Source organism: Coloeus monedula (genome assembly GCF_965178545.1).
Source record: "Coloeus monedula genome assembly, chromosome: 26".
Taxonomy (NCBI): domain Eukaryota; kingdom Metazoa; phylum Chordata; class Aves; order Passeriformes; family Corvidae; genus Coloeus; species Coloeus monedula.
In genome coordinates, this window is record NC_138806.1 from 6766533 (window position 1) to 6782204 (window position 15672).

Genomic DNA, 15672 nt, shown 5'->3' on the forward strand with positions numbered 1-15672 from the left:
AAGCAAATTAACTGAACTACACACTGAGTCCTGTTTAAGGCAAAATATAATAAAAGAGACAATAACTTCTGTCGCTAGAGGTGATTTCTATTGACATTTTAAAACCTTTAAATATTTACAGACTTCCATCTTGTAACACTCCAAGTTCAAAATGGCTGAATCTTCTCAAAGATACAAGAAGATGATTCTCCACACAAAACACACATGATGCAAAAACGTGAAGTTTTAGTACCATTTCTGGGTGAGACCAACAAATACCTGCTCCTGCAGGTGCCCCAGGCACACGTGGATGCCACAGCAGGAGATGCAGCAAGCAGGGCAGGAGCCAGCAAGGCTCCACACTGGGATCTCAGTGGTCTGTGTGATGTTTTTTTGGTTTTACCAACAAGATTATATTCTTACTTAAGCCCCTGGCTGCTCCCAAGGGAGTCCTTTTAAGCCACTTCATTTCTGGAAGTACATAAAAATGTGGCTGCACTAAAAGCAATCAAACCCTTACAGCCAAGGAAAATAAAATATTATATCAACTGTGGCTTTAAAAGGGCTTTTAAGGACAGGAAATGTTATTAGCTCATCCCTGTCTGGTAAAGCAAAGAAATACTTTGGACGGCCAGACATCTAGTTAAATATTACACAAGATAGAAGCTTTCACAGCAGTGGGGATTTACCAGCTCATCCCCATTCAGGGTGAATTACTGCCCATCTCAAAATAAACTCAGGAAAGAAGTGAATGACTTGTAATGCCCTGGCCAGGTGTTTGGCAAGGTGCCCCCCGAGCCCTGCCAATGAACCTCCTTTTGGATCAGTAACACATGAATTTGTGTGAGCAGAGCCCAGTGATGCTCTGTCAGCCCTCGTGGTGCTGGGAGGACAGGAATGTGGCTGCTGGAGGAGTGGGATGAAAAAAAAATCTTATTTTTCTGACAAGGCAGGACTTGATCCCCAGGTTTGGACAGGTGAGAGAGCACCACATCCCATTTACAGGTTAGCTGTTGCACTGGTGGGGAATTCTGTTGTGCTTCATTCCAAAACACAGCTCTGTTTATAGAGGCACCATCAACTCAAGTAACTGTTTTCTGAAATGTTTTTATTGACTGACAGCACTTTCACTCTCAGGGTGACTTGACCATAAAAAGAGATTGAAGAAAACCCCTTTTTTTGCCTGTCAAGCTGCTCTCCACACCTTGGCCTGGCACACGGCCCGTGCCAGGATCCCACTGCTCCATGCTTCCCATGACTGAAGAAGGAGAAGCCTCTCCAGATGGTGCCTCTGCCCATCACAACACAGCTTTGATACCTCAGCTGAGTGCTGAAAATCCATCATGATGCCTTAGTGCACAGGGCAGCGCCTCTGATCCCACGCATCTGTGCTGTGGGAATTCTCCATATACCACGAACAGAAGGGACAAAACACAAAAAGCTGGGACAACAGAAGGGCCCTGAAAGTGGTTATAGCACTTCGAGGTAACCCCAGCTTGTTGCCTCGCATTCCTTTGGCTCCCCCCCTCTTTGGAATGGGAGGAGAACGTCAGGTCTCCTGTTAGAGGAGACAGACAAATGCATTTGCTCATTACACTGGTTAACCTCTGGGAATGTCCATAGGAAGGAAGGAGAAACAGATCAGGAAACAAGTGACTAGGAAACACAGCTTGAGTGTTGCCAGATACTGCTGGAAGTCAAGTGGAACAGCAATTGCTGGATTTAACCTGGCCCCATTCAGCCAGATTATGAAAACCTGTGATTGCTGCAATACACTCAGTCCATCCCAAAAAATCATCAGATTCACAATGCCGTGACAGGCTTTGAGGAGGGGCCAAGGTGTTCACTTCCACCCAAAGACTGGTGGTGCAAGCTCAAGAACTTGTAGGTCGCTGACAAGGAAGCTGGAGAGAGACTTTGGACAAGGGTCTGGAGTGACAGATCAAGGGGAACGGCTTCAAACTGACAGAGATCAGGTATAGATTAGGCATTAGGAAAACATGCTTCCCTGTGAGGGTGGCCAGGCCCTGGCACAGGTTTCCCAGAGCAGCTGTGGCTGCCTCATCCCTGGCAGTGTCCCAGGCCAGGTTGGACGGGGCTTGGAGCAACGTGGGACAGTGGGAGGTGTTCCTGCAGGGGGTTGGACTGGATGGCCCTTAAGGTCCTTCCCAACCCAAACCATTCTAAGGTTCTATGATTCCGTGATTCAGAGCCATCAGTGTGGGGGTTTGTCCCCCCTGCCATGTAGCCCTGGGAGGGGGGCAGGGGGTTCCCTGTCCCTGCTCAGCCTCGTTCCCCGTTGGTTGTGTTGTGTTCCCTTGCGCGGGCAGGGACCCTCGGGCCCCGTGACTGCGGCAGTTCCTCGGCAGAGCCCCGGCCATGGGCTGCAGAAATAAACATCTCTGAAACATCTACCAAGAATGGGTCTATATATCTTTCTTTTCCACTGCCTCCTTGTTTGATACATCGTGTTACAGAATCCCCAGTGTAACACATCAGCTCCTTCCCTTTCTGGGGAGATGCTCAGGCAGGGGATCAGGAGCCGCGTCTTTCTGCTCCAGATTGTGAGCACCTGTGCAAAGGGACCCTTCAGCGATGCCCCTCTGCCTCTGGATTCCACATCACAGGACAGCAAATAATACTAGCTTTTGCTTGTTGGTGGAAAACTCTTTGAGAACATTTAGGAAGGCTCTGAATGGATCAGTAACTGCATTAATCCTAAGCATGAATTGATGATCCAGAAGCTTCTAAGGTGCCTGTTCTTCGCAGCAAGAGCTGAAGTGCAGCTCCTGCCTGACACACCAGCCCAGGTTCCAGTCAGCTCCTAAATTGCTTCTCTGCTGCAGTTGGAAGGGTATTTACCTGAATTTAATCATAGACATGACTTTGGTGTTACGAATAAGGCATGTATGAACTACTCCAGAATAAAGTACAGTATTAATGAGTGATACATTACCTCTGCAATGCTTCCCAGACCTTGGCTTTGGGCTGGTTGATAAATACTTGTTCTGTCAACATTAATTGGAAACTAAACCAGACTGCAACAGCACAAGGTTGTTTTTTTTTTAATACAGCAGAGTGGCAGTAATGAATTCTACATCAAGGAGCTCAGTGAAATGATTTGCTTTGAATTTCACCACTGCAGAGTTTATCATCAGAGATTTTTCTATTTTTAATGTAAGATTTCTTTTTTTTTTTTTTTGTGAAAAATTAATAGCCCTGCCAGCTCAGATCCTGCAGCTTTAGTCTGCTCTCTGTGCCTGTATTGATTTCTCTAATGGTCAGGAGTCTGCCTAGATGGGCACATATGTGTTTGGGTGTGTGTACGTATGTACATATATGCCATGTGTATATATAGATACATAATTATGTATGTGTAAGCATATATATATATTTACATATGTAAAAAAGACATAAAGATAAGTCTCTAATCATTCCAATGCCCTACACAGCATGAATTAGTGCACACCTACAGCAGCTCTAAGGAAGGCAAATATAAGAGAAGGCTGCACATGAGCTTATGTGGAATTATGGAACGGCTTGGGTTGGAAGGGACCCTAAAGCCCATCCAGTCCAGCCCCCTGCCATGGGCAGGGATATCTTCCACTAGACAAGGTTGCTCCAAGGCCCATCCAATGTGGCCTTGGACACTTCCAGGAATAGGGCAGCCACAGCTGCTCTGGGCAACCTGTCCCAGGGCCTGACCAGGCTCTCAGGAATGAATTTTTTCCTAGTATCCAATTTAAACCTACTCTCTCTCAGTTTGAAGCACAGTCCCCAGGTGACCCCATTCCTCATGTCACAGATGGAAAAGGACAAAGTCTCACTGATAAAATACTGATGTGACCAAAGAGCAGTGAAGGAGAATGGTTAAACACAAAAGAAAATATTGAAAGCTCCCAGATGTGTGTCATCTAAACTCTTCCAGTCCTCAGGTAAAAAAGATTTTGAAGGGTGAAAAAGTACTCCAGTGTTAAGGCATTGCAGCACCAGAGCAAAAGACAAGCAAAAAATAAATGAGAATCAGTCCTGTTCACTTCTGAACTACCAAAGTCCAAATTCCCTGATTTACACCCACATCTCCCTTCTTCCAACTAATCCCATGAAAACAGTCCAGAATCAAGAGATTTGACACTGTGCCCAGTGAATCTGCTCTTCAAAAGATGTGTATTCATATTTTATTCAGCTCTGCCAAGTGTAATGTTATAACTCCAGTTCAGAGACTAATGTGTGCTCTGACAAAGCCCGGAGCCTCTTCCCTTGCAGAATATCTGGATGTCTGTCCTGGCTGCAGAGAGGCCAAGCTCAGCTCCATGAGCCCCTCTTGAAGGAACAGTTTATCACCTAAATTGATTTATTGATTTTTTTGTAATGTAGTTTCCCTCTGATGTTATAATTGCAAATTAACTTGGAAGGAATTCACATTATAAAAAAAATTCAAACAAAACAGTCAAGGCTACTTTCTCCTGCACTGCTGGAAGACGATTTTGCTCTAAAAGTGGGTCTTACGATTTGAGGAATAAAATAACAGGAAGAATTTTAGTCACATTTCTTTCTTCGATCAGTTTCTACTGATCAGTTTTCTCCACTCCTTTCTTCTTGGTGGCTCAGTGCCACAGGATGGATTATTCTGTGAATATTTTCTTCCATTTAGAAGTGAAAATGGCCCAGCAGACAGAAGTTTAAAGTCCAGAAGAAAAAGAACAGATTTTATGAGGACAGTAACTTAAGACATGAAATATATTCAATCCCCCTCTGCATCCCAATGCTGAGGTTTGATGTCTAATGAGCCAGTTAAAACGAGCTACTCCACTGATATCCTTTCTGGTGGTAGTGATCACATCTGCTCTCCATCTCATCTGCTATCATTTATAATCTGTCTGCCTTTTCTCCTCGTCTCTTCCAACTGATGCTGCAGCTGCAGCTCTGACTGCAGTTCAGGAGAAACCTGCAGAAAAGTCACTTCACTGCACTGCTAAATCCCTGTTACAGATCCCCAACTTGCTTCCAATGGCTTCAGTAATTTATTTTTGAACTCTGCTTTCTGCGTGAGATTAGAAAGGGACTCCAAGAGAGCTGGAGAGAGACTTTGCACAAGGGTCTGGAGTAACAGGACAAAGGGGAATGGCTTTCCACTGCCCAAGGGCAGGGTTAGATGGGGTATTGGGAAGAAATCCTTCCCTGTGAGGGTGGGGAGGCCCTGGCACAGGGTGCCCAGAGCAGCTGTGGCTGCCCCGGGATCCCTGGCACTGCCCAAGGCCAGGCTGCACGGAGTTTGGAACAACCCGGGACAGTGGAAGGTGTCCCTGCCCATGGCAGGGGTGGAACTGGAGCTGGGCTTTGAAGTCCTTTCAACACAAACCACTCCATGATTCCCTGACTAGAGTTAACATCTTGAGATGCTGGAGATGTGGAATTTGCATACGGTAAATTTCCTACACTCACTTTGTTGAGTTATTGCCCATTCTTTTTACATTTTAAAATGTACTGGGTTCCAAGTCATGCAGTCAAAAATTCTGGAAGTTCCAGTTTATTCTGGAAGACATATGGGAAGCCTAGAAGTTGTGTTCTCAGAGTCAGCACTCCATACTTGGTGAACAGATTGGGTTTGTCCCTCAAGTTTACTGGAGGACATGATGATGGACTCATCCCTGTGATTCACAAATATGGCACTCACTAAATATGGCTTGAGGGGTAAATTAAAAGAGCAAGAAATGTTGGACTCTCATTCCCATGCAATGGGTGTAGAGGAAGTTCTGTCCCAAACGACAACTCAGCCACCACTTCTACCGTGCTCCACAATTCTGCCAAAATTAGAGCTGTGGAAATGATCTTGAACAACCAGATCCCACGTTAATCTGCTAATTAATTGCACTAACTCAGTACAGGCCTTGCACAAGATGACCAGACAGCAGGCTGGGCAAGGAAATAACCTGACCTCATGTATTTTGGTGGCATGTGGCATCCAGGCCATGGCTGGAGATGGGGAAACAACTGACATGTCCCTTGTGGCTGGCCAATCTGGCGAGTGCTGCCTGTACCTGTACCTGGGGGCACTCAGAAAGGCCACTGTGAGCTACAACACTTGCAGAGCTACAAGACTGGCACTCTGGAGCAATGAAAAAGACACCAAGAGAGGTAATTCCAAGTGCAAAGCAATGCCAAATAATGATGGCAGCCCCTTGAGAGCTGGCGCTGCTGCCAACCAATTTGGAAAACCTGATTATTCCATCTCTGGCCCCACAAGGTGCCAGTGGGCATTGCATTATTTTTACTTTTCTGCCTAATATATAAGGAATTCTAATAAATTCTGAACCCATTATTCTGCCTCACCTTGAATTCAAACAATTTGCCTTTGCTTTGCTGAGTAAAATCCATCCCACATGGATGTGGAGAAAACACTTAAGACCTACCCTGGGTTTTGGTGAACACTTGATTGTTTCTGCTGACAATCAATCAGTGTATTTTAAGAGCTTTTGAGAGTCTTATAATAAAAAAGAGGAAGAAAATCAATTAATCCATGCACCATAATGCCCAAGTGAGCTCCATATGGAGGACTGAGCTGGGGGTAATTTTTAAGAAGTTAAGATGTGCAATGCAAGGACCAACTCCCCATTTAAAGCTGTTTGTTGTATCCCTGAATTGTTAGAAATATCACTTTCACCAACTTCTTTTTCTCCAAACTTTCTAAATTAATTATCTTTACACTGAGGACTGTTATTTGTCAATCAGATTCAGCATTCCATCAAAATAAAACAAAACCCCCTGATTTTTCTCTAAAGCCTTCACTCTATCATTTTGCTAGGTAATACACAAAAACATTAATTTTGCGTAGGAAAAGTCTCTGCTTGCAATATGATCCCAAGAGAGAAAGGAAAATGTAAAATACCTACAGAGTATTGTACTAAAAGACAGCTCTGCCAGAAACCATGGCAACTTGGGTGTTAGATGAGAGCTGCATCCTCTTGCCTGGATAGCTGCTGCATGTTTATCCATGCAGTGTGTCTTGATTTGGCGTTTGAGGAACAGACTTGGTTTGTGGATGTAGAAGAGGAGGGAAGAGGTGAGGAAATGGCCTTGTTGCGGGTTCATACAGTGCTTATTCTTCAAAATTCACTGCCCTAGGAACAGCAACCAGGAGCAAAGCTATGCCAAAAGCACCACGTCTGCTGCTTCCCACCTGGTCCAGGTTCCAGTGCTGCGCAGGTCACTCCGCGGAGCAGCACGGCCGTGCCAAGGTGACCCTGGAGAGCAGTCCAGGGACTGGGGGCTGGGGCTCAGCTCACATCAGTGAGCTGCTGCAACAGGCCACACGAACTGCTCCAAGGACTCAGGGAGATGGGAATGACTGCCTGAGCAACACCTGGAAGGCAGCTCCCTAAAATTAGGTGAGGTCTGGCTTCACCAAGCCAGAGGTGAAGCGCTTGAGGTGAAGATCTAAAGTGCTTCATTCTGCTATGGTCCCATGGATGCTGGGACATCCCCACACAGCACAAAGTGCCTCTTCCCTCAACCACCACCACTAGCACACACAATGTTTGTTGGTCCAGTGCCACCCTGAGACACAAAAGCCCAAACTGGGATACTCATACAGGCAACAGCACTGAGAGGATCTTTTTCCTACCTTAGCTTTCCTGTATAAGAAAAGAAAATCTGTGAATCTGCTTCAAAGCCCTGTGTGTGGGGTAGAGGAGCAGCCTGGAGACATTCACCTCATCCAGCCTTATTTGTCAATACTGGAGACATCTCCTGGGGAGCCCCTCATCCTGAGATTCCTCGTAACTCAGCTGGAGGAGATGCTTCCCAGGCATTCCTCATCTGACCTACTGTAGCCTTTTAGCTCAGGATAAAATGAATCACTCTAATTTCTCTCCTCTGACTATAAAGCAAGTCTAGACAGGTAACTCAGATGTTTATACTTAAATCTGGATAAAATAATTTCACTTCTGGGGTCCATATCTGACTACAGCTCTCTTACTGCCTTGCCAGGGCAAATCACTTTATTTCTGTCTCGCTCACAGCCCCTTCAGCAGCAGCACAAGGATAAAACATTTTATTAGTCTTGTAAAAGCATGGAAAATAATTGCATGGAAGTTTCTGATTAAGTCCGGGCAGAAAGCAGCACTGCACTAGAGCAGGATTTAGGTTTAGAAATACAAGCAGAAGAAGAATGTGCAAGAAGAACCATTTTCTCCGTGCACCAGTCACAAAAGATTGGGTTTTCCCTAAAATGTTTTATGTTATTTGTCAGGGAAGCTGCCTGGTTGATGTGCTGGCCTGACAGGCTGGGGGGATTGTTACTGCAATGCTGGTTAAGTGCTCTGGCAAATGCCTCACTGGAGCCCTGCGTTAAAAAATGGAGGGGCTAGGAGGGGTTCCTCTTTGGGGAGACCAGCAGTGAGAACGTGACCCTTCAGAGCCAATTAGCCTCTGCTTTGGACAGCAAACGCATGATGAGGGTTCAAAGAAGAGGGTCAGCATCTCGACGGGCTAACCAAAACCCCAGAGGACAGAGATCTACTGTTTTTCTTAAAAGCATAGACAAATGTGATAATTCCCGGACACTGTGTTCCTGCTCTCCCCTCCTTTCCATGCTTCTGAGAACACATGAACTCGCACTCACTAATGAAATCAGGAAGATTATCCCAGCTGCAGTGCTGGGATACGAGTGGACACGAGGCCCATTATCCCAATTTCCTTTGTAATGGCCTCACACCTGGACACTCTGTCAGGGTCAGTCAGTTAAAAGCAACCACATTTCACTTCAAAGCTCTTCTTGTGGGGAAAAATATCAGCCTCAGCAACCTCACTCTTCACGTATTGACATAGTACGGTCAAACAGCTCCATGTATGAGAGTCCTGAAGAGTGCTCTGTACAGTTGTCACGTCTTCTCAATTCCCAAGTGAGCAGAAAGAAATCCATCTGGCTGTGAACAAACCAGATGCAGGCAAATTTTCACAGGCTACTGCTGTGAGCTCTGTCAGTGGGCAGTTATGACTCTCTTCCAAGAAATAAAATGAAAAATCATTACTTATCCTAATTGTCACTCAGGGTTTCCCATGCTCTGAGCTCAATATCAGCTGGACAGGAGGATTTTGAGGAGTGTCACTGCTGAATCTCAGGGATCCCTCTCTATTAATCTCTGGATTGTATCTGGTTTCATTAGTTACCATCAGAGCATAACGCAATTAGTACACATCATACACCAGAGATATATATTAGTCCTCCAGCATGTATGGGGGCCCATGCCCATGGCAGTGAGAGCCTGTTGATGCACTGGAACTTCTTTTTGCCTGTGGGAAGGAGCTAAGTCAGGTCAACTCTGTGGAGATACCCTGCTTGCACAGAGCATGAGTGGTCCCCACAAAGTCATTATTAATTTCCTCACATTAATGGCACATATGAGATGAAAAGTGATACTTGAAAATCTCCTAAATGGTCTTGAGGGCAGCACGATGTATTCGTGATGCTTGGGAAAGGCAGCAGCAAACCCAAATGTTGTGCAAAAATCTTTCTGGTGACTTGAGTGAACACGGTCTGACTTGTGCCTTTGTGCTGATTACATGCTTTGTTTCAGTGCAAAACCATCTAAAATGCAGCACATTTGAATTTCCTTCTGAATCTGGTATTCTGAGAGTGCCCTTTCCCACCGCTGTGAGGATGAAGAGAATTTCTGGATGCAGAGAACCACAGTCCCCAGGTTACTCACCCATAGGCACCGCTACCACCCACAGCACCCAATACACACCTCACCCACCAGGGAAGCATCCTGCACCTGGATTCTCTTTCCATGCTAATGATGGAAAGCAGTCATTTGGAAAGCAGTGATTTTTCTGAGCTGCTCTTGTTCGGGATCATTCTGGCAGGTGCTGTGTGATCAGTGACAATTGCCAGGAGTTCTGGCTGCCGTCCCCTTACCCAGCCGACAGCAAGCTCTCTTACAGCCATGCCAGACAAAACCAGTAGCACCAGGTGGGAGCAACTGGGATGGAGGAAGCTCTCAGCTTCACTGGAGCAAGCACTGCACAGACCTTGCAAACAGGGCAGAATAGCAATACCTGGTGACAAGCACTTAATGACTTCCAAGTAAGGATACTGAAGAACTGTTTTAAAGGCACCTGCTGCTGTGAGAAACTTTACCAAGGGCTCACTCAACAGGAATATTGTCAGAACCTACTAAAAACAAGAAGATGCCCATTGGGAGGAGCTATTTCATATTTTTCTACTGCAGCCTGTTTACCTCAAAATTTAAAGTGGTAACTTACTCTGACACCACTAACAGCCACAGTTGCCTTGATCAGCCAGGTGCTTTCCAGCTCCAGCAGATACCACGAGACTGTCTTCAGACTGACCATCGGGTCACTGACACATCTTTGAATCTGAGTGTTTCCCTGATTATTATAATCATATTTTAAGAAATGGGCATAAAAATGGAGCAAAACTTATGGGGATAAAGTACAAGAATTACAGTCAGATTGTCTGCTTCCACTCATCACTGGAAACAAAAGTACTGTTGTTAATAGAGATCACTGGGTTTAGAGAATATAAATCTAACTGTGATTAAATTCTGTTCCCTGTGAGCTAAGCCAGGAACTTAGCTGCTGTCAGGATAGAGATTACAGATGCATTTACAGTCCAAAATCACTACAGAATGATTCTGCTCTTTACTTTGTTTTCAAAAAAACATTTAGTAGACCTGCGAGGAGCACAGCTTGAAAAAGAAGCAACTGCAAAAGATGTATCGACACTACTCATCTTTCCACTTCCTATCTTCCACTTCCTGTGCTTTTTATACCTTTGGAGAAAGGGATGATGATTCCCCTTCTCCAGGACTGAGCTGGCAGGAGTAACCTGCCCCTGGTGCTAACTGAGCTAGATAGCCTGGGGCCTTCTGAGGAACAGCTCATCTAATTCTAAAGATGACTGTTAGGTTTGCCAAGTCAGGTGTGTGCCATGGAGTGTTTGTTTCTTTCCATGAACAACATAAAGACCTCAGATGACCAGTACAGAATATAGAGACCTACAGTGTACACAGAGCAAAGCTGGGTAACTGCAGCCACATGCAACCTTGGAAAATAAAATTATTCAGGTAACAGTGCAGAGTAACACATTGGTAAGCTCTGATTTCTCAAAGCATTTGCTTACCTTGGATCACAAAGAAACTTGGTCTTTTCACCTTCTTCTCTCCAAATAAGCCATTCTCGGAAAGAGGGATGAACAAACATTCGCGTCATATCTCTACGTTTGATAAGAAACATAGAAAGGTTCTCCATCCTCTGCTGAAAGTCCTCCCACTCCAACGTGCCCTCAATGTTACCTGCATTAATGGCCTGAAAAATATGTTCATCTGTTAATGGGTGCAGAGAAGCCACTGCTACGTTCAAGAGAGGCATGACTCGATCAAAGGAAGACTGCGTTGGGAACTTCATATTGCACTGCAACAGGTACACTTCGGACAGGGACACTGGGACCACTTTGTAGCTGGAGCTTTTTAGAACTAGGTATCCTTTCTCTATAAGATCAAAAGTAAGTTTCAGGTATAGGTAGGACCCTTGGCTCAAGGTTTTGAGGTGAGAACTGAGTTTGCCAAACGTAGTATTGTCCATTTTGCCATTGAGTGAGATGTTGTTCTGGATCTCCGAGCTGCTGTGTATCCGATGAAGGATGTAAGCCTGCAGGTCCTGGTCGATGGCTTCATTCTCTTCCAGTCTATCCAAAAATATTCTGTGGAAGGGCAACATCTTAATTATCTCCTACAAAGAAAGAAAGAAAGAAAGATACTCATGCTGGCAGTGTTTACTATTCATTAAGTAAACTTAATTTCTACTACAATAGCACCTTTGAGACTCCTTTAAGGCCTTCCATCAGGGCAAGAACACAAACAGCAGTTTGTGCCCTCAAGGCCTCACACTCTCATCTATAAGCAAGCAGGTTGTGTGTGAAACATGACTGCAATAAAAACGAAGGACACTGTTTTTAATACTACATCCATGGAAAGAGCTGGTAAATTCACACAGAGCAGTGCCCCTGTTATTCCTATTCCCAACCATGGACTGACCTCCCATCCCTTTTGCTGTCCTGTCAGAGGGAATGGACATCCAGATGACAGATCTGAGGCCACGAGAAACTTGCTGAAGCTGAGACCAAGAACCTCCCTGGGAGCATCCTTCTGCATCCCACAGATGCATGGAAATGACAGGACAGATAACAGTGAGTATTTTCCAGTGCAAAGCAGTGACGTCTGTCTGCTGCAGGACACTGCGTGCAGGGAATGCTCAAATACTGAACTCCCTGATCCAACATAAACCAAAAACCAAAGGCCGTCAAAGGCCTTCCCAAAGGAACTCTTGCCTCATGTGCTCTCAGCCGCTGTGAGGAGAGGAGAAATGATGCAACAGATCTGTGCAAGGTCGACTCCAGAAAAGCCATAAGCTCTCCAAGAAAATAGAGGACGAGCACAGTGCGAACTCAAGCTGCAGTGAAGACTATAGGGATGCAAAAGTCCTAATTAAATGAGGAATTCAAGCCATTGGGATGCAATTTACTTACAATTACAAAAAGATTTCTTCCAAATGATATTTAATTTACTCCATTACTGAGCAAAAAATGGACCTCAGCACTGACTGAACAGCAAGTAGTCTGTGCTCTCCTGGATCCTGGGAAGCAGCTGCCACTCCCAGTGACAAGGACTATGTGGGGGCTGGCTGCCCTGATGGGGCTGAAACCAGACTCAGCTCCCTGCTGAGCTTCCACACCTGCTCATGACAGTCCTTTTGAGCTGAGCAACGTCTTGGCCCAACATTGACTCCACCAGACCGAAACCATCCTGCTCTGGGTCATGCTGAAAGGAATGAAGATCCAAATTCCTTTGCCCTTCCACATGGACCTGAGGACGTTCTTTAGCTGCACAGGCTGAGAGACATCAGGCCCTGCCTTCCTCATGGCTCCATGAGTTGGGGCCTACTGGCATGTGAGCTGTCTCACAAAATGATCTGAATTAATTGCTGATAAGCATTTATTGACACGAATAAACGATGATGGATTAGATCCTTCCAAAGCTGTAGAGTGAGCCTGGGGACATGGATGTAAATCCAAGAATAAAAAAGCCAAAAGGATAACCTGAAATAAAGGGTCTTGAGCAAATCCAGAACATCCAGTAAGATCTTCTTTACCAAAGTCCACCATGACAATGACAGTTTATCCCCGTTTTGGGTCTCCAACATACCTGTAGACTTGTCCTGACTGTCACTACCAGCTTCAACCAGGAAGGGAATTTTCCAATCATTTTGCTCAGGAATGATACTATGGTGTCTCCATAATCTGGCTTGTGAAATTCAGCCTCATTTAAACCATCAATTAATATAATGAAATCTTCATCGGGGATCTTCCTCTCTGAGAGAAAGAGAAAAAGCATTTATTGGAAAGGCTATAGACACGCAACCATAATGTACTGCAAACTCACTACAGAGTTTTAAAGCATGACCAGCTACTGCCAAAGAAGAAAACCCCCACAGCAGCAGCACCTTTTTAATGATACATTAATTGCATATTGACCTTTACAGGTCATCTCATTCTACCCTCCAGCCAGGGACAGGGACATCTTCCACTAGACCAGCTTGTTCCAACCTGGCATTGCAAATCCTACAAGAAGTAAATCATGGACTCTTTAAACAGGATTTTTTTGCTGCTGGAGAATATAGCAACCCAGGTGATGCTGACAATGCAGTCATTTTTTCTATGTTAGACACTGAGAGTGAGTATGGCTTTACAACTAATGATAGAGATACTTTTGGACTTGTATCTTAGGCTCAAGTGATATCTTCTCAAAGGTAATCTTGCCTAATAGACTCAAAACCAGGTGTAAAATGGGAAATCTGAGTCTATTGTTGGCATATGCTATTCACAAGTACTACAAGTTCTGATCTGTAGAGTACTACAGATAAACTCCTGCTATCAAAACGCTCAATATTCCCAGCAGCAGGTCAGTTTTTCTCTGACTTTAAATTGCATCAGAAACTTTTCTGTAAAACCCCAACACAGAATGTTCATTGATGATGAGACCTGTGATCCCTGTGGTATTCCAGGCAGAACAGACATGTGCAAACACCTTGTGTTTGGGACTGCTGAGCATCTTGTCCTTGCTTTATGTTAACAGGTTGCATAAATGCATAAATTCCCTATTGTACTGTAAACATACACATGAAAAATATGCATTTTGCATTAAAGTTACCCTAGCGGCTTTTTCAGTTAACTTCTCAGTAAGATTTTTGGGTACACTAGAAAACATACTTTATTCCTCTCTGAAATCTTGGAGTAAATATAGTGCCTGAGTTTTATACCCACATCTCATTTCCTCATAAAGCCTAAGGGAGAGAGGAGAAAGCAGAGAGTAGGGGAAGAATCAGAACTTTGTTCCCCTATATACTGTTTAGATTCCTTAACATTAAAAGAAATATATATATTTGAGAAACACGAATCTAACTTTCTCAGTGACATTCACCATTAACACCTGTGCAATAATTTTGTCCCAGTAGCATTAAAGCTTCAACAGCACCTTGTAAAACACCTGCTGATATATTTACAGAGCCTTAAATATTGTGTATTTTAGAACCAATTTCCAGATACTGTTCCTTTTGTTAGAGAACATGTGGTGTAAATTAACTTGCCAGCACTCTCGACCAGCAGGGTTGAAAGGTGGGAGTCCTGGTCAGTGGCTCCGTTGGAGTTGTGTTGAGTGCAGTCCAAAAGGAAATGAAAAAAAAAGTTCCACATACAATTTTTCCACCTCTCAAAATTTAGGGCCAGATGGGGGTCAACCTCCTTGACAAGAAAAATAAGAATCCTCCAAAACGCTCTGAATTCAAGAGCTGAAACATCTCCCAAGGAGCTACTGTAATAACCAGGAATTATTTTCCTTTAAAGCAGCGGTTCCTAAATGTATCCTTTTTCTTTTTGCCAAGAGTGATGATAGGAAAAAGCAACCACGCTCCTCCCACAGTGACATTTCTCCATGCCAGGAAAACCAACTGCTGTCATGCTGTGCTGGCTCTACATATGCTTTGTGCCTGGTGGAACCAGGCAGGTTGGACCCAGATGCTGCTGCTCAGAGCTTGGACACAGTTTTGAAGAGCTGATTTGAACATCAGGGCTTTGAATCTGGTAGAAGCTGCATCTATTCCATGTTAGATCTTACACTGTAGTGTGTAGGGTGGGAACAAAATTATCTGAACTATTTTTGCAGCCAAGATGCAGCACAAGCACAGTAATAAACATGGTTCTGCAGGACAACAGTCTTGAACTCTGCAGTGCTCTGACAGTTTTCATGGCAACGAGCAAAGATCTTAAATTTAGCGATTGTCACAATGAATTAGTTATAACTTGCAGAGGGAAGAAAGAAAAGAAGGTAAGATCAATGCTGTATTAGAAAAAGCTCTAAGCCTGTAATCAGGATAAGGCTTGTCACCAGCTCCCCCACAAGCTTTACACAGGGTGTCTATGGACTTTTATGATACCAGTCCTGTGGTGAAAGCTTCAGATTCTCCAAAGCCCACTAAATAGTGGCAGGGAAAGGGAAAAAAGTCACCTCTGCACAAATAAATCAGAACAGTAAGCAGTGCTGTGGATGGAACTGGTTGCTTGTTTTCACCTTGAGAACTGCGAGGACAAGTCTGGGATATGAAAGAAGCAAGAAA

General features: G+C 44.5%; 1 protein-coding gene across 1 annotated transcript in view; it reads right to left on the minus strand.

Annotated features, from left to right (window-relative positions):
• Window positions 1-15672, minus strand: part of TANC2 (tetratricopeptide repeat, ankyrin repeat and coiled-coil containing 2) — a 195783-nt gene that overhangs the window by 34570 nt on the left and 145541 nt on the right. Inside the window, exons 14-15 of the mRNA XM_082297163.1 lie at window positions 13206-13372; window positions 11126-11733 (exon numbers count right to left, since the gene is read on the minus strand). Of these exons, the coding sequence (XP_082153289.1) occupies window positions 11126-11733; window positions 13206-13372 (775 nt within the window). The remainder of the gene's footprint in view (window positions 1-11125; window positions 11734-13205; window positions 13373-15672) is intronic.